At 42.4% G+C, this 27,996-nt stretch overlaps 1 protein-coding gene across 3 annotated transcripts; it reads right to left on the reverse strand.

The window, feature by feature from the left end:
- Positions 1-1,632: 1,632 nt before the first annotated feature.
- Positions 1,633-27,994, reverse strand: LOC102941340 (LRP2 binding protein). 3 transcript variants are annotated; one of them, XM_037897635.2, is made up of 8 exons: positions 27,791-27,990; positions 27,432-27,574; positions 21,734-21,849; positions 16,638-16,751; positions 14,138-14,280; positions 13,952-14,057; positions 10,311-10,534; positions 1,633-2,137 (listed from the first exon to the last, which is right to left on the reverse strand). In XM_037897635.2, the coding sequence occupies exons 2-8, from the start codon at positions 27,544-27,546 to the stop codon at positions 2,113-2,115; spliced, it is 843 nt and encodes a 280-aa protein (XP_037753563.1). In that variant the 5' UTR covers positions 27,547-27,574; positions 27,791-27,990; the 3' UTR covers positions 1,633-2,112. The 3 variants fall into 3 exon arrangements, with proteins under 3 accessions (XP_037753563.1, XP_043402033.1, XP_043402032.1); XM_043546097.1 differs by lacking the exon at positions 1,633-2,137 and adding an exon at positions 5,290-6,008 and having other exon boundaries at positions 27,791-27,994; XM_043546098.1 differs by lacking the exon at positions 10,311-10,534 and having other exon boundaries at positions 27,791-27,989.
- Positions 27,995-27,996: the final 2 nt, after the last annotated feature.

Consider the following 27,996-nt stretch of genomic DNA (forward strand, 5'->3'; position numbering starts at 1 on the left):
GTTACTGAGGGAATTTGTGTCATAGTGTTTGAGCCTTAACATCTCTTTTCCTTCCAAGCACATGCCCGCGGTTGGATGATGGCATAGCGGATGCCCTGTCTCATTTGCAGTTCAGCAGTGTGCAGGGGCCTGCACCAGGAGCTAGCGACTAACTCAAGTAGATGATGCTGGTGCTATGGAACTGTGGCATATGAGGATCCAGGAGGCTAGTCACCTATATGGCCCATCAGGAAGGGAGGGGTGTTATAGTACATGGCATTGGCAACCCAGCTGCGGGAATCTTGACGATCCTTGTGTAGTGCAAAGGGCAACTGAGTTCATTGGGGGGGAAGGGGAGTTCACCTATCAAACTTGGGGGGTAATATGTTTTTGGGCTGCTATACAAAGGCCACTGGAAGATGTCTGGGACCCCGACTAAATGTGGCGGGGAAGGCAGCCAAGCTAATTGCCGGCACCTCCTTGTGGCAGATGTCCAGTGTAGGTACTCCATAGGGAAGGCATCCAGTGACCAGATCAATGGCCTGGTAAAGGACTTAAAAATGGGGTACTGGTTAAAGGAATGGAACGGTGTGGGGTTTGGGGATCCTATGGTTGAAATAGTAGGGAGCCAATCCCCCTTTCTTATAACTCACCTTACCCCTCCTACAAGGGGGGGTAATGGTAAGGTCCCGGCAATGGATTTCCTGGAGGGACCTGGATGGAAAAAGATGGGAAGCTGGTGGAAGCCCCCCACCCAGGTAATTAAAAAACAAACCGGGTTTACCTGCACTGTACACTTTTATCTGCTGGGTAGTCCAAGACATCTAATAATGAAGTTGCGGCCTGATTAAATCCATATCAGGTGTCTCCTGTCCTTCCTTCGTACAGCTGAACAAACAGCAACTAGCTTACAATTTAGACTGAGTACAATTAAGTTCTGAAATCAAAGCCTATATATTACTGTGAAGTTTATTGCAACATCAAGATTTCTCTGACAATACAGCCTTAGATTTTCTATTCCATAGCACAGTTTAAGAAGCAACCTAAATTCTATTGGAGATGGAAAGCTATATAAATAAAGACTTGAAAATATGTAACTATAATATAGCAATCGGTGAGTCTCACTGGTGAGAAAGTATCTTACATTACAAGATTCAGTATAATACTGCTGCTGAATGGTGTAGCCTATGGCTACTTTTTGGGCCTGTTGAGATGTCAGTTTCTATTAGTAGGAATAGCTAAAACTCCTATATGGATAAGGATTAAGAAGGATAGTCATGGTCTAGAGATATATACACTAACATTTCACTAGTGTAGGTGTAGATTTTTTTTTCTGTAATTAGTTTCTATGAATAGGATATCCCAATATTGGAAGTTGGTATGATCTACAGTGTAAACTAAGTATCTACCATCCATGCAAGTTTCCAACCCTATACTGCTACCATCTAACAGTGCAATCTTTGAGAAAGTTGTTGCATTTCAGAGATATGTGAAAGGGCAAAGATACAGGAAAAAGATTTATATGTAAAGGAAGCACACAGCTTCAATTATTACCCCAGTACAGAATATTTCATTTAAATGTATGATATGACTTGTAAATAGAACGTATATGAAAAGAGGACACTATTTTTAAGCACAAGTATTTCAGAAATCTTATGATTTTGCTGACTCTGCAGATCTTTAATATTTGTAAGTAAAGGAAATTGACATTAACAATGATTTCTTTTAACAAGTTGATTTTAGCTTGATTTGTATACCATCTAGAGCAGAGTCAAAGTAAAAAATGCAGGTGGATTATGTCAGTAAAGTGCCCAGTTCATGATGATTAAACCTTCTGTATAATGAAAAAAGGAAGATAATCTGCCTCTACAATGTGTAAGTAAAGTAAGGGTTGTGAACAAAAAATCACTGTCAGCAAAATAATGTTTGTTCTAATCAACAAAAACTGCATAATTTTCATGATTTATAGAAAGCTGAAAAACAAAGAAATAGGTGGTTATCTACCTAGATGCTAAGGATAAACATGGCCTACTACGTGAAACATATTATACAGCATTGGAAGTGGCTGGGATTTGCCTAAATGTGAAATGTTCTAAATTCTCCCATGATTAGCTGCCAATTCAAGGTCGGAAGCTACATCAGGATCCAGGAGGCATGCCTTTGAAAACAAACAGAACAGTGAGTTATATTTTACAGCCAAAACTGGAATCTAACTTCGTTTGTACAGTCCATTGAAAATGTAACAGACTATATAAATTCTAAGTATTATCAAAATTGTTTGAGAATCAGTTTACAAATACACTAAAGCAAACTTTAACCTTTACATCCCTTTTTCTAACTCTACTTAAGAGAACAAAACTGGTATGCTATATGTAACCAGTGCACTCAAGTTGAGGATTGTTTCAAGAACTTGGGCAAAAGCTACTTCCCAAACAACTTTTGGTATGGCTTCTGCTGACACCTAAGCCATAGAAGTCAATCGGCTTGCCAGGTGGAGGTTTCCTGAATCCAGTTAATTTTCCCCTCAGCACTATGATCTGTTCATATAACCTCTGTGGTACCTCTCTTCTCTCCTCTGCAAAATTTAGTGGGCCAAATGTGAACCTGGTTTATCTATGTTAAACACATATGGTAAAACAGACAAATTGGGTTTTGATATGTTTCACTTTAAATGGGAGTAACTATACAAATAAATTACAAAATGGCTTCCAACCACAAAGCTAAAAGAAACAAATGATACTGATCACTGTCCCCAGGGGAATACATGCAGCAAAAAACTGCCATTAGGATACAGGGCCTTTCACTTCCAGGTTACTGACTCAAATCTGCTGTAGACCACTAATGACTGAAAGTTGTTACTACCTGGTGGCTCTTTAATGTGAAATGAGGTGAGGGAATGGATGCCCACCTTTTCATTTGGCACCCTTGTTGGCAATCTGAACAGAGATGGAATGGACTGAGTATGCAAGGAGACTGAAATACTTTTTCCACTTGAAGTGATCACTCTAGAACAGGTGTGAAACAATGAGGGTCAATGTGAGAAAGCTTGCACTGATCCTGCCCTGATGTACCTATTCTATGGAAAGATAGTGACCACGCTTTAAAACTGTTTGTCCAGCACTTTTCACTATATTTTTTAAAAACTTCTGGGTTTTTTTAAGTGTAGCTGCTTTTCACAGAAGAAAATAATTGAAAGAGTATTACTGTTTTTTCTGCAATCCCATTGAATTCAATGGGATCATCTGAGTAAGGAGCCACACTTGATGTTCATTTTGTTAGTAATTTAACTCCTGCATAGTTCCCACTTACTTGGGTTTTACAAAACCGGACACTAGTCCTATTTTTGGCCCGAAATTTGATTTTGCTCTCTAATGCAATCAGATTGTAAACCAATGGATTGTGTGATGTTCTTCACACACATTTTTTAAAAGGGACATTTGTTTTATTTGGGACCTACAGTGTGCTCTCTGTGTAGCAACACTTGGCTAATCAACACTAGCCCCAGAACTGAGCTTATATCAGTGACCGCACAGATAAGTAAAGAAAAAATTCGTCATGATCTTCTCAAGTATCAACAGAGAATACTGGGATTTAAACTAGGGCTGTCGATTAATCGCAGTTAACTCATGCAATTAACTCAAAAAAATTAATCGTGATTAATCGCCGTTTTAATTGCACTGTTAAACAATACTAACTGAAATTTATTAAATATTTTGGATGTTTTTCTACATTTTCTTATATATTGTATTCTGTGTTATAATTGAAATCAAAGTGTATGTTTTTTATTATAAATATCTGCACTGTAAAAATGATAAACAGAAGAAATAGTATTTTTCAGTTCACCTCATACAAGTACCATAGTGCAATCTCTTTGTCGTGAAAGTGCAATTTACAAATGCAGATTTTTTTTTTGGTAATGTAACTGCACTCAAAAACAAAACAGTCTAAAACTTTAGCGCCTACAAGTCCACTCAGTCCTACTTCTTATTCTGCCAAATGCTAAGACAAACAAGTTTGTTTACATTGACAGGAGATATTGCTGCCTGCTTCTTATTTACAATATAACCTGAAAGTGAGAACAGGCATTCACATGGCACTTTTGTAGCTGGCGTTGCAAGGTATTTACATGCCAAATATGCTAAACATTTGTATGCCCCTTTATGCTTCAGCCACCATTCCAGAGGACATGCTTCCATGCTGATGATGCTCATTAAAAAAATAATGTGTCAATTAATTTGTGACTGTACTCGCTGGGGGGAGAATTGTATGTCCCCTGCTCTGTTTTACCTGCATTCTGCATATATTTCACGTTATAGCAGAGTCGGATGATGACCCAGCACATGTTGGTTTTAAGAACACTTTCACAGCAGATTTGACAAAACACAAAGAAGGTACCAATGTGAGATTTATAAAAATAGCTACAGCATTCGACCCAAGGTTTAAGAATCTGAAGTGCCTTCCAAAATCTGAGAGGGACGAGATAGGGAGCATGCTTTCAGAAGTCTTAAAAAGAGCAACACTCAGATTCGGAAAAGACAGAACCCAAACAACTGAAAATCAACCTTCTGCCGGTGGCATGACTCAGATAATGAAAACAAATGTGTCGGGTCTGCACTGCTTTAGATTGCTATTGAGCAGAACCCATCATCAGCATGGACGCATGTCCCCTGGAATGATGATTGAAGCATGAAGGGACATATGAATGTTTAGCGCATCTGGCATGTAAATATCTTGCGACACTGGCTACCACAGTGCCACACCTGTTCTCAATTTCATATAACATTGTAAACAAGAAGCGGGCAGTATTGTCTCCTGCAAATGTAAACAAACTTATTTATCTGAGCGATTGGCAGAAGAAGTAGGACTGAGTGGACTTGCAGGCTCTAAAATTTTACTTTGTTTTATTTTTGAATGTAGTTTTTTTGGTACATAATTCTACATTTGTAAAGTATCAAAGAGGTAGCCATGTTAGTCTGTATCCACAAAAACAATGTGGAGTCCGGTGGCACCTTAAAGACTAACAGATTTATTTGGGCATAAGCTTTTGTGGGTAAAAAACCCACTTCTTCAGTTGCAAAGAAATGGGTTTTTTACCCACGAAAGCTTATGCTCAAATAAATCTGTTAGTCTTTAAGGTGCCACCAGACTCCTCTACATTTGTAAGTTCAACTTTCATGATAGAGATTGCACAACAGTACTTGTATTAGGTGAACTGAAAAATACTATTTTGTTTTATTTACAGTGCAAATACTTGTAATAAAAAAAATAAAGTGAGCACTGTACACTTTGTATTCTGTGTTGTAATTGAAATCAATATATTTGAAAATGTAGAAAACATCCAAAATATTTAAATAAATGGTATTCTATTATTGTTTAACAGTGCGATTAAGCACGATTAATTTTTTTAATTGGCATTTTTAAAGGCATCAAGGTTTGCAAATAAGCAAAGAAATAAGTTCTGCTTTTGAGTTTAAGATGCAAGTAAAAACAATGTAATCACGAAATCAATGTGCGATTTATCACTTTAACCACCTTGGGAAAATTGTTGTGAAAGATTACCAGCCCAGGCACAGGCCCTACTCACCTGCCTTTGTCGTGGTGATTAGAATATGAAATTTTACTTGCCTATCAAAATACGTCACTTGCCTTAGGGGAGCAGAACCTTGCGAGGTTGTTTTGAATAGTGTGAGAGGATTTACTTCAGTATTTTTTTTAAATACAGAATATTTTTATGTAATAAGTGTAGATAGTAAATGTGGTTGGAGCCTTTAATGAAACCATGCAGCAAGTTTAAGAACTTAAATTCAAAATATCACTGATCTTATACTACATAAGTTAATTTGTAGGGCCTCCCCACGCTTACCCTAGAATAATAATTATTAGCTGCAGCTTGATCTTGTTGTATGCCTAGGCCAAGCTGGAGACATCTAGCAAAGTAGAAAGTAGCCATAGCAACCCCTTTGGCTATGTATACAGGAAGGCAATCGGTTATCTTTGCTAACATATCAATGTTATCGTTTTCTGCAATCCTGTTGTAAAATTTACAATATAAGGTTAGAGGTGAGCATTTCAAGCTTTGATAGAAATCAGCTATATGAACCGTAAAGAGATAGCGTCAAAGCATGCGCTTTGTGCCCAACTTCAGTTAAGTTGGGAATTCTGTTGATAATGGTGTGAACTTACAGCCTCTCTAGCAAAACAGGTTTTAAGTGTACATACAGACTTTGAGCAGTGAACATGATTCTCCTATTTTGAGTAACTTGATTCATGTAAGAATTAGTGAGCAAATACACGATCACTTTGGTCATTTTCACTACAACTGCACTAATTATAACAAAAGTGTTCCACACAAATTATTTGTTTCTACCAAACTGTTACCAGTTTAGTGAAAATTAAAGTAAAACTTGAGTGGATGGCTAAGCTTTACAGTTTTAAAAAAAAAGTATCATTCCAAATCATTAATGTTGATTTACCAATACCCTGTTATCTGAAGATCATGGGGAACCTCTGAAAGCTTCAGGTAAAGAGGACTTTGGATACTTAAGACCATCACCTTCTGGAGTTCCCCAACAGACATTACTAACCTTTAACGAACTGGAGTTCAGTTAGTCATGGTTTGGTAGTACACTCAAAGGGATTTTGAGTTTTCTTTAAATTGACTTTTTTAAAGCCTCAAATTTGATACAGCACTTCTTAAATAGTAATGCCTGAAATATATATATTTAAATCCTGTCAGTGCATATATCTGCCTGCTGCCTTCTCGATATCAGCTTTGCTGTTACTGGTAAACACCGTCTTGAAGGGTCTGGGGAAGAGCCTGCACATAAGGTCCCCAAACAATGTATGAGAGTGATGTCATGCTAATACATATGTCAGGAAGTGCAAGTGACCACTTGCAAAGAGCTGTTAAATACATAAAGTAAAACCAACTAAAATGAAGAAAGCATTACAGTAAACTAGGGGTTACATGTAAAATATTAGGTCTAAAATTTTCAGATGGAGATGTGATTTTTTTCGTTTGTCTCTTTTTAAATACATTTACCACTTAAAATATACAAAAAAATTAGCACTACTTCCGTCTACCTAGCAAGGATTCTGCTTTTTCCTACACTGTGAGATATTAGCAGTGTCAGACTGTTGCAGGGAAAATACAAAATCCTGAATTCCAGCCTTGGTAGAAAATGAAGAAGCTTATTCAGTTTTATTTTAAACTATAAAAGTGCACTTAAGTTAAGCCTATAGACATACCATATGAATCATTATCAGTGAATCTGATTCTGTTTAAGCCTCAACAAATCATTGCTTGCTAAATCACTTGCATGCGTCTACAGTAATGTTCTTCCACCTAATGTGATCACCTTTACCAAATGTCAGCTAAAACAAGGAGATATGGCAACTCATTAAAAATTAAACTTGTATCAAGCAATGATCTGACTCTTGCGGCTTATATTTAATGTCCTCTGATAAGAAAAACAAAGGAATGTATTTTTTGCCCTCCCATTCAAAATATAATAGAATACCAATGCAAATAATACCCAGTGAAGAAACGTTAATCAGCATGCATAGACAAAGGACTTAGTGATTGGCGCAGTTTACTGAGTGTTTTGTTAAAGGAGATACCATGGTGATGAGCACAGCTTAAAGAAAGCTATACAGAATAGGAAAGCAATTCTTCAAGGCTACAGTATCCATGTGGCCAACCCCAACTCCAAACATAAGGCATGAGCCTGAGGGCAGGTCTATGCTACAGCCCAAGTCAATATAACTTACATCGCTCCGGGGTGCTAAAAAGTCCCCCCTCCACCCCACAAGTGATTCAAGTTTTGCACTGTCCACACCAGAGCTATGTTGGCAGGAAATGCTCTCACGGAGGTGGAGTAATTATGCCAATGGGAGAGCGCTCTCCTGTTGGCATAGCACGTCTTCACCAGACATGCTACAGTAACGCAGTTGTGTCAGTGCAGCTGTGCCGAAGTAGCAGTGTAGTGTAGACTTACCCTGAGATGTGACTGTAAATAAGTGGATAACACAGAGCTCTCTTTTATACTGATGGGAGTGATGTAAGACTGTAAAGGGGAAATTTGTCATGATCTTATTAAATAAATGTCCAAGATTTGCATGGCAATTGGGGCATACTGACTTGGAGATTACAAAAGTAGTGTATCTGTTTTATATAGTGCAGCAAATTGGTGCACAGAAGGTACATGGGAAGGGACAGGGACAGGAGCAAAGAAGATACTGATGCCTGACGTGACAACCACTTGCACTGCTGGCAGACTTCTGGCCCAAGAACATCTACAGTGCCAATGAGATGGGATTGCTTTGAGCACAATGACAGTACATTTTCCTTCAGAAGTTATTTATGGCTATAACCTATTAGGGCTTCTTTGTGGAAAGATGACTACAGCTAACAAGGTGCACCCTTTCGTTGTCAGAATAGCCTGCTGGACCACAGTGGTTAAAGGACAAACTCCACCTGATTGGTATGGCCAGTGGATGGCTACCGTTCTATCTACACTGCATGTGAAAGAATGGGAGCCTAGGCTGAGGACCAGCATGATTTTTGTGGGTTCAGTGGTGAATAAAAATAGAACGTTGTTTGGATAAACAGCTCAATTTCTGGACTGTCAGAACTTGAACCTGAAATCCAAATCCTGCCACTCCTAGTTCTATGTAATTTTCCTTGGCAGCATCCCTTTGTTCTTCGTTCCTTAGATACTTTACAGCAGAAGGATGAGTTTTGCATATAGCTTGTAGAGTCACTTTGCCTGTCTCTTTTTCCTTTAGAAACTTAATGATCTGAGGTTAAATCTGTAATGTAAGGCTTTGCTAGCAAACGTTCTATTTGGGGGCTTTTTAATGGGACATTTGGTTATGTAGAAATTGTAAAACTGAGGCCAACAATTTATTCTCTTCTCATAGTGTGAGAATTATCCTCTCCCGTGTGTTCTGGATTTTACCCACTGTGTAAACAAAACAGAAATCAGTCAACTTGGCCTTCAGCTCAACCATAAAAAGATCAGAATGTATTATTGAACCTAAACCATCATGGCAGGGCAAATTATTTGATTGCACCTTATCCTGTTTACATAGAGAAGCAAGCAATATTTCTGAATTGAGAACACATTATAATAGTGTACTGTAAAGTACTACCACTTGAAACCTTAGAAATGCCAGATGGATCAGCAGTGGGATCCACAGTAACTCTTAGATGACCTACTCCTGGGGAAAAGGAGACAGTAAAATGCTGCCTGCAAAAAAAAATTTGAGTGAAGAGATTGAAGGGAAGTGGAATACATCGACTGGCCAGTAAAATAGGAGAATGGTGGATATGGATAACCTAGCCACCCCTAAAGAAACCTGACTGAGGAAGACCAGAAGGCCATGGGTGGGGGGGGTCATCTTTCCCTGTTCCCAGAAGAAATCTCTGAAATGTTGGGATCCACACGCTGTTGACAAGTACATGGACAGCTACCTGGGCAGTGGTTGGAACTCTGTTAGGGAGAGGAGGGCCATTTTAATATTCTGACAGTTTTTTGGCCAGTTGGAAACTCGAAGTCGAGAGCAGCACTTCTCTTTTTCTGGATGGAAACTAGAGTCAAACTCTTATCCAAACACTTCAGAAACTCAAAAGAAAGTTCACTTTGGATTTTGCGGGGGTAGCAGGGGTTGTTTCATTCAAGTCATTTATTTGTCTGTTTCTATATATGAAGCCACTTCCAGGCATGTCATGTGTATTTTGGTAAACATGGAGGATGGCTGCAGGCTATGAGAAATGACTGATTAAATCACAGAGACAGGCCTCTCTTCTTTGTTGTTCTGCTCATCCACTGGATGAAGCTTTGGCAGCACTGAGACAAGATACAGAGTTGATAGAGACTGGATGTTTTTTACATTACATCCTATATCCTTTACATTATTTTCTAGGGGGTCAGACACAGGGTATAGGCTCCTGTCCCATCCTTTATGTACCTGAGTTAAAATGTATGCAGATGAACTTGGAGAAATGGTAATACTTTTCAATGTATGCTTCTTTTAATATTTCAATCTCTATTTCTTCTCCAGTGATTATTTCTGCTTCCCTCTGATCAAGGATGACAGAGTTGAACTGAATAATGGAAGGCTTCGTAATGATTAGGGTCTTAATGTTGTCTAAGTTCTGTCATTCACTTTTTAAAGATTAAGTATGGTAGTTAAATCTGATACATCTCTGGTAGGGGAATACATGCTTGATTGACATGAATTTGAACTTGATCTAAAAATTATTTTTATCTTTAACTTCTATGATCTTATGTCAAGAATTCTAATAAAGTTAACTAAAATTAATTCACCTTCTGGCAAATGCAGCAGCTTTTGTGTAAAATTTTCTTTTGTAATAATACTCAACAAGATGGCCTTGAGCATAGACATTTCCACGTTCTGCTGCTTCCTTCAGGCACTCCAAAGCAGCCATTGTATTTTGATGTATGCCTTGTCCATAGAGATACATAACACCAAGTACACCCTGTGACTCCAGACTTCCATTGCCACAAGCTTCAGAATGCCAGAAAAATGCCTACAGAACAGGCACAATAAGAACATAAGAATGGCCATACTTGGTCAGACCAAAGGTCCATCCAGCCCAGTATCCTGTCTACTGACAGTGGCCAATACCAGGTGCCCCAGAGGGAATGAACCTAACAGGTAATGATCTAGTGATCTCTCTCCTGCCATCCATCTCCACCCTCTGACAAACAGAGGCTAGGAACACCATTCCTTACCCATCCCGGCTAATAGCTATTAATGGACTTAACCTCCATGAATTTATCCAGTTCTCTTTTAAACCCTGTTATAGTCCTAGCCTTCGCAACCTCCTCAGGCAAGGAGTTCCACAGGTTGACCGTGCGCTGAGTGAAGAAGAACTTCCTTTTATTTGTTTTAAACCTGCTACCCGTTAATTTTATTTGGTGGCCCCTAGTTCTTATATTATGGGAACAAGTAAATAACTTTTCCTTATTCACTTTCTCCACACCACTCATGATTTTATATACTTCTATCATATCCCCCCTCCCTTAGTCTCCTCTTTTCCAAGCTGAAAAGTCCTAGCCTCTTTAATCTCTCCTCATATGGGACCCATTCCAAACCCCTAATCATTTTAGTTGCCCTTTTCTGAACCTTTTCTAATGCCAGTATATCTTTTTTTGAGATGAGGGGACCACATCTGTACACAGTATTCAAGATGTGGGTGTACCATGGATTTATATAAGGGCAATAAGATAGTCTCCATCTTATTTGCTATCCCTTTTTTAATGATTCCTAACATCCCGTTTGCTTTTTTGACTGCCGCTGCACACTGCATGGACGTCTTCAGAGAACTATCCACGATGACTCCAAGATCTTTCTCCTGATTAGTTGTAGCTAAATTAGCCCCATAATATTGTATGTATAGTTGGGGTTATTTTTTCCAGTGTGCATTATTTTACATTTATCCACATTAAATTTCATTTGCCATTTTGTTGCCCAATCACTTAGTTTTGTGAGATCTTTCTGAAGTTCTTCACAGTCTGCTTTGGTCTTAACTATCTTGAGCAGTTTAGTATCATCTGCAAACTTTGCCACCTCACTGTTTACCCCTTTCTCCAGATCATTTATGAATAAGTTGAATGGGATTGGTCCTAAGACTGACCCTTGGGGAACACCACTAGTTACCCCTCTCCATTCTGAAAATTTACCATTTATTCCTACCCTTTGTTCCCTGTCTTTTAACCGGTTTTCAATCCATGAAAGGATCTTCCCTCTTATCCCATGACAACTTAATTTATGTAAGAGCCTTTGGTGAGGGACCTTGTCAAAGGCGTTCTGGAAATCTAAGTACACTATGTCCACTGGATCCCCTTGTCCACATGTTTGTTGACCCCCTCAAAGAACTCTAATAGTTTAGTAAGACATGATCTCCCTTTACAGAAACCATGTTGACTTTTGCGCAACAATTTATGTTCTTTTATGTGTCTGACAATTTTATTCTTTACTATTGTTTCAACTAATTTGCCTGGTACTGACATTAGATTTACCAGTCTGTAATTTCCAGGATCACCTCCAGAGCCTATTCTTAAATAGTGGCGTTACATTAGCTATCTTCCAGTCATTGGGTACAGTAGCTGATTTAAAGGACAGGTTCCAAACCATAGTTAATAGTTCCGCAATTTCACATTAGAGTTCTTTCAGAACTCTTAGGTGAATGCCATCTGGTCCCGGTGACTTGTTACTGTTAAGTTTCTCAATTAATTCCAAAACCTCCTCTAGTGACACTTCAATCTGAGACAATTCCTCAGATTTGTCACCTACAAAAGATGGTTCAGGTTTGGGAATCTCCCTAACATCCTCAGATGTGAAGACTGAAGCAAAGAATTCATTTAGTTTCTCTGCGATGACTTTATCGTCTTTAAGTGCTCCTTTTGTACCTCGATCGTCCAGGGGCCCCACTGGTTGTTTAGCAGGCTTCCTGCTTCTGATGTACTTAAAACATATTTTTTTATTACCTTTTGAATTTTTGGCTAGCTGTTCTTCAAACTCCTTTTTGGCTTTTTTAAATTACATTTCTACATTTAATTTGGCGGTGTTTATGCTCCTTTCTATTTACCTCACTAGGATTTGAATTCCACTTTTTAAAAGATGCCTTTTTATCTCTCACTGCTTTTTTTACATGGTTGTTAAGCTACGGTGGCTCTTTTTTAGTTCTTTGACGGTGTTTTTTTAATTTGGGTTATACATTTAAGTTGAGCCTCTATTATGGTGTCTTTGAAAAGTGTTCATGCAGCTTGCAGGGATTTCACTCTAGTCAGTGTACCTTTTAAGTTCTGTTTAACTAACCTCCTCATTTTGCATAGTTCCCCTTTCTGAAAGTAAATGCCACAGTTGAGATGTTCTTCCCACCACAGGAATGTTAAATGTTGTTATATTATGGTCACTATTTCCAAGCAGTCTTGTTATAGTTACCTCTTGGACCAGATCCTGCACTCCACTCAGGACTAGATCGAGAGTTGCCTCTCCCCTTGTGGATTTCTGTACCAGCTGCTCCAAGAAGCAGTCATTTAAAGTATCGAGAAATTTTGTCTCTGCATTTCGTCCTGAGGTGACATGTACCCAGTCAATATGGGGATAATTGAAATCCCCTACTATTATTGAGGTTTTTATTTTGATAGCCTCTCTAATCTCTGAGCATTTCATCATCACTATCACTGTCCTGGTCAGGTCGATAATAGATCCCTACTGTTATATTCTGATCAGAGCATGGAATTACTATCCACAGAGATTCTATGGAACATGTGGATTCATTTAAGATTTTTATTTCATCTGATTCTACATTTTCTTTCACAATAGTGCCACTCCCCCCCTGCATGACCTGTTCTGTCCTTCCAATATATTTTGTTATTTTGATATTACAATGTTCTTGTCATTTTTGAAATATTTACATAACCCTTTGCTTCTGGTAAAAATAGACATTCCCTAATCTAGACTATAACCTAAGTATCTTGCATACTGTCTGTTTTCTTTAAAGCTCTTTTATCTAGCAGCCGGAGAGAGGTGTCTGCATAATAAATAATGCAGAGCCACTCCAATACTTACATTTATTTCCTTTACTCATGCAGTCCTGTGCCCCGCCACTCCTGCTGGTTATTTCTTAAACATACTGAGAACTATAAATCTTAATCCCAAATCATAATGCTGATTCTTGAGTTTCAGATTTGATGCTCCCACCTCCTGCTAATTGTTTCATTACAAAAGCCTGACTACCAATGTCAAGGGATTAAAATAAGAAATTTTCTTTCTGTATATATGCCAGTTTGGGTCTAAATGGGTGAAAAAGCCTAGAAGTAATAGGGCATATGTTGTTATAAATAAGCTACAAAAGTCTCTTTCTGGAACGCTTCACAGATCCAAAATGAATCTGGGCATTGCATCATGATATGGAAAAGGCAGAAATCGGCATTACCTTTTTCAGATCTTTTGAATTTGATGTAGAATAAAACATTCCCAGGGTACTTTGAGCCTTTACACTTGCCTTTGGATTCCCATGGTCTGCAGCAATAAGCCACAGCCTAAAGAACAGGGAGGAAATATAAGTAACATTACAACAGGGTATTTTATAAATAATGGATAAATTATTAGATTAAATTACCTTTCAGCCTCTTTATCTGAATGCTTAACACCACATCCTTCAAAATAAGATCTGCCAAGATTGTATGCAGCAGCATATTTTAAATGTCTTGCTTTAGGGGAGTTAGAGTTTATAATTATTTCCATGTACTCCACTCCTTTTTCCTTTGAGAGAAACAGATTTTAATCATAATTGCAAAAGGTAAAAAGGACAAAAATTAAAATTCCACGTAAAGTAGGTTACATATTACACACAAAACTTTTCAGTTCTAAAACTCTCTCAATGTTAAAAAGTTTGGATGTGCTCAGGTAAGGTAGTGTAGAGAGTCTTATTCTTACATTTTAAATATTTTCATTTCTAAAAAAAAGCAAAAACTAGTTTTCATTATGCTCTATTTTTGTGAAAAAGTGGAACTACTTGTCTAAAAACTGATATTGTGTAGGATGTCAGTTTGATAAGGATGACATTATAATTCCTTGCTCTGGCTTTCATTGTACCAACTGCGGACCATCATTCAAGATCAGTTTGCTACCTACAACAGGTAGCTCAAAAAGTTTAACAATACTACAATTATTTTATTAAATTAAAGCCATTCCTTATAAAATGGGAGTACTGAACAAAACTGGATTTACTCTGTTGTGCCAAGTTTTGTAGCAAACAACACTACACTCTCCTGGGATAAGAGGGAAGGTCCTCTCGTGCATCGGTTAAAAGATAGAAAACAAAGAGTAGGAATAAATGGTCAGTTTTCAGAATGGAGAGAGGTAAATAGTGGTGTCCCCCAGGGGTCTGTACTGAGACCAATGCTATTCAACATACTCATAAGCTTGAAAAAGGGGTAAAGAGTGAGGTGGCAACATTTGCAGATGATACAAAACTACTCAAGATAGTTAAGTCCAAAGCAGACTCCAAAGAGATGGGATCTCACAAAACTGGGTGACTGGGCAATAAAATGGCAGATGAAATTCAGTGTTGATAAATACTAAGTAATGCACATTGGAAAACATAATCCCAACTATACATATAAAATGCTGGGGTCTAAATTAGCTGTTACCTCTCAAGAAAGAGATCTTGGAGTCATTGTGGATAGTTCTCTGCAAACATCCACTCAATGTGCAGTGACAGTCAAAAAAGCTAACAGAATGTTGGGAATCATTAAGGAAGGGATAGATAAGAAGACATGGTATGCCTACATCTTGAATGCTGCGTGCAGATGTGGTCACTGCATCTCAAAAAAGATATATTGGAATTGGAAAAGGTTCTGAAAAGGGCAAAAAAATGATTGGGGTATGGAACGGTTTCCATATGAGGAGAGATTAATAAGATGGGACTTTTCAGCTTGGAAAAGAAATGACTAAGGGAGGATATGATAAAAGTCTATAAAATCATGACTCGTGTGGAGAAAGTAAATAAAGTGTTATTTACTCCCTCTAATAACACAAGAGCTAGGGCTCACCAAATGAAATTAATAGGCAGCAGGTTTAAAACAAACAAAAGGAAGTATTTCTTCACACAACGCACAGTCAACCTGTAGAACTCTTTGCCAGAGGATGTTGTGAAGGCCAAGACTATAACAGGGTTCAAAAAAGAACTAGATAAATTCATGGAGGATAGGTCCATCAATGGCTATAAGCCACGATGGGCAGGGATGGTGTCCCTGGCCTCTGTTTGCCAGAAGCTAGGAATGGGTGACGGGATGGATCACTTGACGATCACCTGTTCTGTTCATTCCCTCTGGGGCACCTGGTGTTCACCACTGTGGGAAGACAGGATACTGGGCTAGATGGACCTTTGGTCTGACCCAGTATGGCTGTTTTTATGTTATTATGGTCACTGTCCTGAATTCCTTGGCTAGATGTGGTAGGCCCCACCTCTGTTGCACTTTCTAGGCATCAGAGGTTTTAGCCCATCTTTTGCCAGCCAAGAATGTTACACTCTTAAATAATCTGTAATGGCCGCTACATCTGTTTACTGTAACTTTAAACAATCAATTCTGTACCTATAGTATATCTAATCAAGCTAAGCATTTATATAAAGATCAGCACCCAATATGGGAATCTGCATCAACAATGCCATTTTAATATAATTAAGAAGATGCTTGTGGGGCTGGATGGCTTACGAGACTGGTAACAGGATAATGGAGCTTTTCATATCTAAGTTACCAATTCAAATGCAAAAGTTACTGCTCTCTTATGGTGTTTCATGCCTCTGAAATGAATTTGGTGGTCACAATCCATATTATGAAATTGTATCTCCACAACTGGCACACTTATTAGTTTCATAAAAGAAGCTATGCACTGACTAGAGAAGAAGACTGAGCTACTCTTTTACCCCAAAGTTGGTGCCTCCAGGAAATGGTTGAGGCATACTGGCAGGACAGTGTATGGGAATTTATGCATCACTGCCCCTCAACCTGAAGCCGTGCTGTGGTTTAATGGAGGACTCCCAGAGTTCTCAAACTGGCACATTTCACATGTGCTAAATTCTCTTACAAACACACTTCTGCATAAGAAAAACTTACTGGGTCTTCTTTGGTCCCCAATCCATCATAATACATTACACCCAGCTGATACAGAGCTTGAAAATCCATCTCCTTAATTTTTTCAAATTGTGTAAGTGCTTCTTCATACCATCCCTGAATAAGACAGTGAGCAATCAAGTAGTACATTATAGTGTATATAACAAATGAATTCTTCAGTATAATTTATTTTTAAACTAGAGTATTTGCTCAGTGAACATGAGAAAAATCATAGAGCATTAGGAACAAAAATATTTTTATATGGTTAAAAAAAGTCACTCTGAATACAGTGGCACCTTAGAGACTAACAAATTTATTTGAGGATAAGCTTTCATGTAGCCCATGAAAGCTTATGCTCAAATAAATTTGTTAGTCTCTAAGGTGCCACAAGTACTCCTCTTCTTTTTGCGGATACAGACTAACACGGCTGCTACTCTGAAATCTGAACACACTGTTATCAATTGGGACAGGTAAGGTCAACTTCAGAAAATATTGAATCAGATGGAAACACTTAGGACTTCCAACCAAGTGGTGGCGTTGTATGTGGGTGTGTATACACACAAAAATTAGCATAGGATATGTATCAGTTTACCACACTGCATGTCACCCTCAAGATGCCACTATATGTAATCCAAGGAGCTAGTGCCACAGCAGAAACAGGAAAAATATGTAGATATTTTCTGATACCCTTATTTCTTCCTAATTAATCTCCCAATTTAACTGTCTATCCTTATTCCACAAAGCACATAAACACATACTTAATTTTAAGCATGTGCTTAAATCACATTAATTTTTAAATCATTGATTTCAGTGGGACCTAAGCACGTGTTCAAAGTTAAGCAGCTGTTTATGTGCTTTGCTGAATAGAGCTAAAAATGGTTAAATGCTTTGCTAAATTGGGACCCACAACACTGATTTCACACCAAGACTTCACTACCACAAATGGGTGAGGGGTTTTTTTTGTTTTTGTTTTACAGAAAGATGATAAATGAGTGGTAGGATTCTATAGTGAGATAACTAAGTGGAGAAAAGGTACTTGTAATGTTTACCATTTACTGAGAGGTAGCTAGGTGAGTTCCTCACCATACACACTTCTCATGCCTGTTGCTGACCTCCCCTATTTGCCTCCAGTAAAACTAAAGTTCCAAAACTCCACTATATTTTCACAGCAGGATAGCTAATGTATGTAACTTATCCAACATTAAAAACACACCTTCGTCAGTAAAGAGACAGAAATCTGTTCGTGGCTTTCTTAAGAGTTCAAGAAGCAACCTTTACAATATTTGCTACTTCAGTAACGCAGGAAGAAAACTGTTTTTAAATACTTAGTAAAACAGTGACAGTAGAATCCTGTTAATTGAGGACTCTGATATCCTGATTTAAAGGTGCCAATTTTTGTAATTTAAAAGAAAATGGAAAAGACAGTGAAATAAAATACTACACTGAATAAAAACGATAGTTACTGTATTTCCTTTTTTTTTTTTTAAATTTATTTGGCCACAAGCATTTAGAAGTTAACAGCTGTTTAACATGTGGTTTAACAGCTACTTAACATGTGGTTAAAGAGCCTTCAGCTGGCTCAATGCCTTTGGCTAATTCTGTCCTAATTAACTATTAGTTATTATCATTAGCCTAAATAAGGTCCCTTGGGAGATGTCTCAAAGCAGCTATCCTAAGTGATAATACCCCTTTTAAAAATAAACAAAAAACTATCAGGAAATAGCAACAGCCTTTTACACCTACCTGGCATATGCATCAGAAAAACTAGGGCTGCAAGATGCAAGCCTCTTAAACCACACTTTTTTAGGTTCAATGAGCTGGATCAATGGCAAAACTGTGCAACAACAGACAAAACTGTATAGATTTAAAAAACTCTTTTTAAAATCTTTACTATACTAAACTACGCTATAAACCCCAACAACCTACATGCGGGTGGTGGGTATCAAAGGCAAGGGCAGGCTAAGCCTCCTCTGACCCAGGCGGTGGACCCACCCTCCGTCCCTCTTGACCCCGAAGCTGGCAGGGGCTCACTCAGTTCCAGTCGGCAGCCTGGAGCTCGGGCCCGCTGGTGGCCCACAGTGGCACTGGGGCCAGCCTGGCGCTGGGGCTGGCGACTCGGCCTAGCGCTGGTGCCAGCGCAGTGCTGGCGGCTTGGCCTGGTGCTGGGGCCGGCCTGGTGCTGGGGAGGCTGACAGCTCGGGCCAGCACTTTGGGGGCTGGCCGGTGCTGCTGGGGCAGGTGGGCTGGGGCTCCTCCAGCTATGTGGGGGGAGGGAGGCTTGGGGCTGTTCTGGCTGTGGGTAGGTGGGGTCTCGAGGCTCTGGTGGGTGGGAGAGCGGAGCCTCGGGCACAAGGGGTGGAGCCGGTGGGCTAGCCTCCCCAAAGGGGGGGTTCATTTTCTGCCCATGTACCTACAAGGATTTAGGTAAAAGATCTAGGCCCAGATTCACAAAGATACTAAGGTGCCTAAACCCCAGACTTAGGTTCCTAGGTCCTAGTTTCAGCTTCATTATGATCCACAAAACTCCTGTTAAACCCTGTAGGTGCCTAACAGGGCTGGCTCTTGGTTTTTTTGCCACCCCCAAGCAAAAAATTTGCCGCCCCAAGCTCAGGTGGGGCTGGGGCTTGCAGGCAGCGCTGGAAGCAGAGGGAGTGATGTCACCTTCTCCCAGCGCCTGCAGGGCTTTACCTCCTCCCCTGCCCGGCCGCGCAGAGAAGCCCCGATATAAGGGGTGGCACATGGCAGCGCAGCAGCCAGCGCACAGATGAGGCAGCGCAGCCCCAGCAGGACTCGCCCTCTCCTCCCCAGGTAACGGCTGGGCCCTGGCAGCTCAGCATCCCAGGGCTGGGGCTTCCCCTTCCCGCTGCGACCGGGGGTGCAGCGCCCACGCCCCGTCTAAGTGGCGCAGCTTCAAGAGCACAACTTCCCCGAAAAAAAGGACGGCTGGAATGCCGCCCCTAGAAAGGTGCCGCCCCCCCCATGTGCTTGCTTTGCTGGTGCCTAGAGCCGGTCCTGGTGCCTAAGCTCAATTGCTGCCTATGTTTTCAGGGCACAAGTTCCGTAGGCACCTAAGTTTCTGCCTCTGTGGATGCACGCTACTGCCTCACTCCAGGCAGCTGGACACCTATCTGTCACCAAAGCCACAGAGCGATTCACAAATTGGGGGAAGAGAGGCATTTAGCCACTTAAGTTGCGTGAGGGGTGCAATTCAGTAGGCATGCTGAGGTCACCTACCAGACCAGGTCCCGTTCAAAGCTGGCCAGAGGAGACGACGATAGCAGTGCCCACGTTATAACTTTTAGAGGAGTGGTTAGAGCAGTCACCTGGAATGTGGGAGACCCAGGTTCAATTTTCCCCCCTCTCTGCCAGAGGGGAAGAAAGGATTTGAACAGGGGTTTCCCACCTCTCAGGCAAGTGCTCTGACTGCTGAGATATGGGGCTTGCTCAGTCTCTCCTGTGGATACGGCTGCACCGTGAATAAATAATGAAAGTGTTATTGGAGCAGGGTCTCCCATCTCCCAGGTACGTGCCCTACACCAGACTACAATCATTCTCTCTGTCTGGCCCAATGACTACTTAAGTATTTATCCATAGTAGAGCTGGGCGGTGGGGGGGAAAGGAGAGGAGAGGAGAGAGGGGGCCAGGGGTCAAGGCACCCACCTGGGAGACCCAGGGTCCAATCACTGATTATTTATCTACAATCTAACAATAGCAACAGTTGGGATGGAGAGAACTGACCCTCCCCCAATCAGAATATCCCATAGCTCAGTGGTTAAAACACTCTCTTGAGAAGTGGGAGACCCCTGATCAAATCCTCAAAAAAACCCTCTCCCCAGCAGAGGGGGGAATTGAACCTGAGCCTCCCACATCCCAGGTAGTGCCCTAAGCATTGGACTAAAAGTTATAAGGTGGAAACCAGCTCCTCTTCCTCCAACTATTTTGTGTGAAGTGAGGCAGGTGCCTAACTCATTCCCACAAGAAACACTTTAGGCGCCTAAGCTGCCTGACTCCAGGAGCTGGTTTCTATTCATGGACTGCTAAGCAGAGATAGGTGCTTCCTTATATCCTGGTCTTGGGTGCCTCTTTTCAAGAGGGGGACTAAGCACACACTCCTCTCATTGGCATCTCCCATTGCTTAGCTTAGGTGGCTTCCCACCTAGCATGCTGGTTTTTGTGGATTGCATTCGAAGGTGATCATTTCTTCCCCCTTCATTGTATAGGGAGCTTAGGCACCTAACTTGGCTTTTTAAATCACAATGTTGCTCCTGTGACTTTTCTAGGTGCCAAGATGCTCAACATTGCAACACCTAAATCCCTTTATAATCCCACCCCTGGTTGGAAGCAGGCTGTAGGTACAGAGACAGGAACCATCCTCCGCTCTTCGACTGACCATAGAAAGAGAGGAACTGAGGCGAATGCAGAGCCATACCCCTTTATATAACCTTACACTGAACAATGAGTGTTACAAGACAGCACTTGCATGGCTCTCAACAGGCATAGCTTTAAAAGAGATTTCTGAATTTTGCAGCGGCAGGCGGTGCCGTAGCAGTCAATGACATTATGCAGAGACTACCTCAAAGATGTATTATGTGTCTAGATACGAAGTTCTGGTTACGACTACACTTCAATACACAACATGGATATCTAAGTTCCAGTTAGCCAAGGAACAGTCTGATATTCCACTAGATGGGCCCAATCTTACTCCTACTGATGTCAATAAGTGTTTTGCCACTCACTTCAGTGAGAACAGGACTGTCCCCAATAATTCTGCTCTCTATGTAGTCAGCAGAACTTCTGGCAATGACTACAGTCAGAAAGCACTGAACCCAATTTCTCAAATTTGAGAATATCTGAAATAATACTATATCTGTAACTTTATCCTTCTCCCTCCCCACCTCTGCGTCTCATTCTTTCTCAGGGAATCATGCTTCCCACAGTTGCTCCAGACTTGATTCAGATGTTTTAGTTTTTACTTATTTCACTTTGTATGTATCTTCTTTTGTAACATTTTCTAGTGTTACCTTTTTTTCCATGTGGAAATTGTACTGAAAAGTGTCAGTTTTATAAAATGTTCTAAAAAGTAAATATTAAAGTACAACCTCTTCAAAGTACAGCTGCCCTTGTAGAAAATATGCCAGAGGATCTCCATCTATGATCCTCTTCGCCAACAGCTCCTCTGCCCTTGCAAACAAAGCGGTATGGCTATAGTTCCCTGCTAAAAACAGATATATATTTGTCTAATCACAACAAACAGAATAATATTGTAAGTATACTATCACACTAAAGTTGTAATAGTTCTCTTTTTTTACCCTGACAGACATAATTAAGATGTTCCCTTTTTGTTGTATGCTCCATAGACTCAGCTAAAACAGATCAATGTTTTATACTGGAGGAAAAAATCTACAAAAAAGATAATTAAACTTTTATGAAACAGTTTACAGTACCATACAAATGCTATATGTATTTGTACAATGAAAACCTGATCTCAGTTGGTGGAAAAAACAGAATACAAATAACAAGTTCCCTTAAAGAAAGATTATCCACACTGGACACATGAATTGCTAATGTTTAGAACAGCTTAAGATCTAAGCAAAACAACAGAAGATATCAATGGACTTAAAAATGACAAAAACTCCTTCAAAACTGGCAACCAAATCAGGGAATATCACTTTAAGCCCCGACCTTGCAATCTGGTGCATGGGGCTCCACACAGGCACAAGAGTCCACCTACTTACAATGACTTGCAGGAGCAGGGCCTAACAGAGACTGAGAAAGAGAAGAGGAAGGAGAGACATTGTTTCATATGCTAGGGCATGGGCTACCTAAGTGGCTGACCTGATTTAGGCGCCTAACTCCAGGAGAAAGTCTGCAGCCGGGTAACCCAAACAGAGGGAAGTGCTTATCTCTGGCCCACCAGTCAGGTGCACCAGATCAGCTGCATACGTGCCTATACCCCCTTCTCAGCATTTCTCTCCTGGCTAGCTTATGTGACTCCCTACTCAGCTGGCTGGCTTTTGAAAATCACTTCCTTAGGGGACTTACTCTCTCAATATATTTTATGGAGTGCCTAGCCCAAGGCTAAAAATTCCACTGGGATACAGGCTGCGTAGGTGGCTAAGTGTTGCAATGCCTAAATATCATTGAGGATCTGAGCCAAAGTCACTTTGAAAATGAGACTCAAGGGCCAGATTTTCAAAGGTATTTATGTGCTTAAACATATAGATATGAACCTAGTGGGCTTTTGAGGGTCTAGCAAGTTACGCACTTAAGTCCTATTTAAATCAACAGGAATTAGGTGTCCACCTGCTTGGGCACTTTTGAAAATCCCACTAGGTGCCTATCTGTATCTTCATGAGCCTAAATACCTTTGAAAATCTGATCCTTTGGCAATTAAGTTACTTAGCTGCTTTTAAAAATTTGACCCCAGGTCTCCCCAGGTTCACCACTGACTTGCTATATGCTTATTCTTTCTTTCTTCCACACTGCTTGCTGTTGCCTATATTTAGACTCCTGGAAAATCTTCTCTGCTTGTTTAGCAAAGCCAGGACTATCTTCTTCCAGTGCATTAATGGCTTGCAGGACACAAGGAGTCTTCTCCCTTGGAAGTGGATTATTCAATGGCCTCAGTGGTATGACAGAGTTATATTTATGCTGTTTGTTAAGACCTTGGGTAAGTCACTTCATTTCTGTGAAGTCTATGTCTAATATGGGAGTGATGATAACACCAGAGTTATTTTGAGATTGTACTTAAAAAGCATTTTGAATTTGTCAGGTGAAAGGAGTTATATAAGTGCTAAAAATTATTTTTATTAATAAAATCTCTGTCACAATACTCTTATTAGTGGCTTTTAGGATTTTTTTTTCCAGCTGAGTAAGATATTTTTCTGGTGACAGTAACATTTTGTGAACAAGCTGAACTTTTAATCAATTACATTTCACTTTATTAATTATAATGGTGAAATCTCTTTCTGACTTAATAGAGAATAGAAGAATCACTTGAATCAGAGAACAGGAGGGGAACAACAAAGAATGAGAGGCAGCAAGAACAATCCAACTAGCAAAGGGAAAAAGAGGAGCTAAGTTAATGTGCTTAAAAATGGGAAGAAGAGGAACCACATCAAACTGAAGCAGGAAAAGCGAGGGGGAAAAAAGAAACAGGAAGATCAGACAACGAAAAGATGGCTCCATTCCCCTTGAATATTCTGCCCCATTTATCTACTTCCAGAACCCTCATATTTTCTGCAAGCATTTAAAGTAAAAAGGGGAACAAACTCACCCCAGTATTGCCACACTAAAAGTCTTAAAGAACTGTTGGGCCTGGTTAAATTTATGAGATTGGCTTAAAAATCATGAGACTTTAAAAACCAATACTTTGTGTTCTTTTTATTTGATGTATTGGTTCTGATCCTTAAGGCAATACTCAGTTCAAGTGACCATGCTTTTCCCTGCAATCATGAGGTCTACACTTTTTTTTTTTTTTTCAAATGAAGGCTGATCCTCTCCACTCCAGACTGAGGACTTGAGGTAAAAAAACAGTAAATTTTGCAGGGTGGTAGCACATTTTTAAAAAGGAAAAAGATAAAAATTAACAAAAACCTAAGAAACTACATTAAAAAACTCTCTTTGAAAAGAACATTATTTATGTTGCCAAGTTAGGAAATGCCAAGTTTATAGTCGTCATGTAATTTTTCCCTTGTGTGTATGAATTAAGCGACAGTAGTTAATTACATAATTGCACAATATTTTTTCCAGAGGACCCCACCTCATTGAGTGCATGGAATAGACCAATGGTGGACAACCTGCAGCCTGCACACAGCCCGTCTGGCAGGCCGCATATGGCCCGCGGGCTGCAGGTTCCCCACCACTGGAATAGACCCACAGGGAGTACAAGAAAGCTTATGCAGGCAACCATAAACTGGCATTTCCTAACTTTTGAGTGTTTGACTTTGCAACCTACATAATGTTCCTTTAATGTCACATATTTGTATGTACTATATCAGCGGTCACCAACCCGTCGATTGCAATCGACTGGCCGATCCTGGGGACTCTCCCAGTTGATCGCAATCTCCGGCAGTGCAGCGGGGCTGCTGCTAAGGCAGGCTCCCTGCCTGTCGCAGCTCCATGCTGCTCCTGGAAGGGGTCAACACACCTCTGCGGCTCCTGGGAGGGAGGTCGGGGGGCACGTGGCTCTGCATGCTGCCCCTCTCTGCAAGCACTGCCCCTGCAGCTCCCATTGGCCACGAATGGGAACTGTGGCCAATGGGAGCTTTGGGGGCAGTGGCTGCAGAGAGGGGCAGCATGCAGAGTCACCTGCCCCCCAACCCCTTCCCAGGGGCTGCAGAAGCATGTTGGCCCCTTCCGGGAGCGGCATGGGGCCAGGGTAGGCAGGAAGCCTGCCTTAGCCTCGTTGTGTCGCCCGCCTGGGAGCCACCCGTGGTAAGTGCCACCTGGCAGGAGGCCGCACCCCAAGCCCCAGCCCTGACCCCACTCCCAGAGCCAGAACCCCATACGCCCTCCTGCACCCCAACACTCTGCCTCAGCCCAGAAGCCCTTCCTGCTCCCAAACACCCTCCCAGAATTTGCACCCCTCAACTCCTCCTGCACCCAAACACCCTGCCCCAGGCTCAACCTACACTGCGAACCCCTTGGCCCCAGCCCAGAGCCTGCACCCCCTCACAAATCCCTCCCCCAGCCTGGTGAAAGTGAGTGAGGATGGGGGAGAGCGAGCGATGGAGAGAAGGGGGGATGGAGTGAGTGGGGCGGAGCCTCGGGGAAGGGGCAGATCCTGGGTTGCCCTTAAATTAAAAAAGTGACCTTGGGCGTAAAAAGATTGGAGACCACTATACTATATAGAGAGTGACTTTGTGCTTTAGTGAATATTACCACTGATTTCTGTTTCACTTCAGTCAACATTAATCTAGTCAACATTAATCTCTGTGGACAATAAAGTCTCATGTTCCTCAACACTGTAGGTGATGAAATCAAGGTGAAATTACCAATGTATCTGAGCTGCTCCACGCTTTAGTGAAGACACTACTACACCAACAGGAAAGCATCTCCCATCAGTGTAGTTAATCCAAAACCCCAAAACCTGGGGCAGGTCTACACTACAGCCAGGATCAACGCTATAAGATCGATCCACCGGCAGTCGATTTAGCGGGTCTAGTAAATACCCGCCAAATTGACTGCAGACCGCTCTCCAGTCAACCCCTGTACTCTACCCATGACGGGAAGAGTAAGATAAGTTGACGGGAGATTTTCTCCTATTGACCCCCCACATGGTGTAGACCCTGTGGTAACTCAACCTAAGGTACGTCAACTCCAGCTATGTTATTCACGTAGCTGGAGTTGCGTAGCGTAGGTCGACTTACCGCGGTAGCGTAGACATTGCCCTGGTCTACCCTACTGAGTTAGGTCAACATAAGGCAGCTTACGCTGACCTAATTCTGTAAGCGACTATACTACAATGTTGCTCCCGCCGATGTAAGTTGCCCACTACACCAACCTAATAACTCCACCTCTGCAAGAGGCGTAGCACTTAGGAGGATGTAGTTAAGTCAATGCAGTGTCTGTAGACACTGTGTTGCTTACATTACCAGTCCCTGCCTTTAACAGCCTGCCTTGGGGCTGACCGCTGGACAGGAGTGCAGCTACAGGTGGGCTTCGGCCCACCCGCTTAGCATCCAGGCCCACCCCCTAGCCCTAGCTCTGCTCCGGCCCCAGCACTAGCCCCACCCAGACCTGGAGGACGCCGCACACATCTCCGGCCTGAATGGAGGCGGGAGAACAGCAGCGGCACAGCAGAGGAGTGCCTGACAACCACAGTGCGCATGCCGCAGCTGGAGGAGGTTGGCCGGTTGGCCTGCTAAGCAGTGGCAATCATCAAAAAATGTAGGCCTGCTGCCTCGGGGAGCCAGGCCTGGCGTCGGGTGGTGCGATGGGGACTGGTGCTGGAAGCCGTGTGCAGTGGAGAGCGGTGTCTCCACCCAGAGCTAGGTACATGTGGGGGACCCGACCAGAGCATCCATCGCCCCACACAAGGCCAGCTGGACTGGAGGGAGGAGTGGAGGCGGGCCCCCGATCCTTCCTGCCTCCTCTCCCCCATCATTGCCTGCCCACCCGAAGTTGGGGATCTCCCAAATATCCCATGCTAGCTACGCCACTTCCATTGGAGCCCCGCCACTCCAGGGCTGTCAGCTTCAGCAATCAGCCCAGGGTGGCAGGGCTCCAGCAATCAACTCTGCGCCTGGGTGACAGCTCAGGATGTCAGCCCCCCACAATGTCCCATTTAAGTCGGTGCAAGCACTCCAGGTGAGGATGCGCTCCACTGGCAGGAGGACAGACATGAACAGCCAATTTAATTACTGCGTTAGCTGTAGGTTGACCTAATTTAAGCCGACAAGCCGCATGAGGCGTAGCTATGTCCACCGGAGAAGCTGTTCTGTTACCACAGTGCTGTCTACAAGGGAGGGAGGAGGAAGGTCGGTATAACTATGTTGCTATGGGGTAGATTTTTCACACTCCTGAGTGACATAGTTATCCCGATACAGAGCTGTAGTGTAGACCTTGGGTAAGATCCACCAGCAAGTCACTGGGAGACTGAGGATCAGACTCCAGGAGTCCTGTCTCCCAGACCTTGGTGCCCAGCTGTGAGATGGATGGACCCTGGTAAACACGCTGCGACTGAGTGGCGCCTGGGCATCTGCTGGGCTAGGAGCGCCCTAGGGCAAAGCAGCAGCCGAGGGGCACTGGCTGGAGGAGCAGCTCCCAGCACGAATGGGGGGTGCGGGTCTTTACCTATCTCCGCCCCTAGCTGCTTGTTCAGCTCGGAGTCGCGGAAGGTCCTGGAGATGGTCTGCAGGACAGTCTCGGAGCTGCGCCTCCGGGGCAGCGCCTCGCTGTTCAGCTTCATCTCGCCCCCAGCAGCTGCGCCGCCTCCCCTGCAACATAAAACGGGCACCACCAGTAACGACAAACTGTCCCCCGGCTGCTCGCTGCGCAGCCCGCAGGGCCGCCCCCTGCACGTCCCGGCACCGCAGGCTGGACCCTAGTGTCGTGGAGGTGCCGGGCTGCCCGCGGCCCAGGACCGCGCTGCGCGCTGGGGCCCGCCTCAGAGCCCGCGGGACGTCGCGCGCGGCCGCCCGTGCGTGACTCACTGTGTCCGCCGCAGGGGCCCATCCCGGCCGCCGCGCGCCCGGCTCCCTTCGCGCCTCCCAGTGACTCCGGCCGCTTCCCGTTGCCTAGTAACGATTATCGCCGCGGGTGGCCGCGAGCTCCCTGCGCTTCGCAGCCGCTGGACGCCCCCGCGCGCCCCCTGGTGGTGCTGAGCGTAGGGGGCTACTGGACGAGCCTGGCGTGAGCG

This window comes from Chelonia mydas, chromosome 4, assembly GCF_015237465.2.
Source record: "Chelonia mydas isolate rCheMyd1 chromosome 4, rCheMyd1.pri.v2, whole genome shotgun sequence".
Classification (NCBI taxonomy): domain Eukaryota; kingdom Metazoa; phylum Chordata; order Testudines; family Cheloniidae; genus Chelonia; species Chelonia mydas.

Excerpts from the sequence above, each read along its gene's own strand:
- LOC102941340 (XM_043546097.1), bottom strand. The coding sequence starts at position 27,546 with ATGAAGCTGAACAGCGAGGCGCTGCCCCGGAGGCGCAGCTCCGAGACT. Across the intron at positions 14,281-16,637 it reads TGGGGACCAAAGAAGACCCA|GAAAAAGGAGTGGAGTACAT; the intron begins GTAAGTTTTTCT and ends TTTCTCTCAAAG. Across the intron at positions 14,058-14,137 it reads TCAGATAAAGAGGCTGAAAG|GCTGTGGCTTATTGCTGCAG; the intron begins GTAATTTAATCT and ends CCTGTTCTTTAG.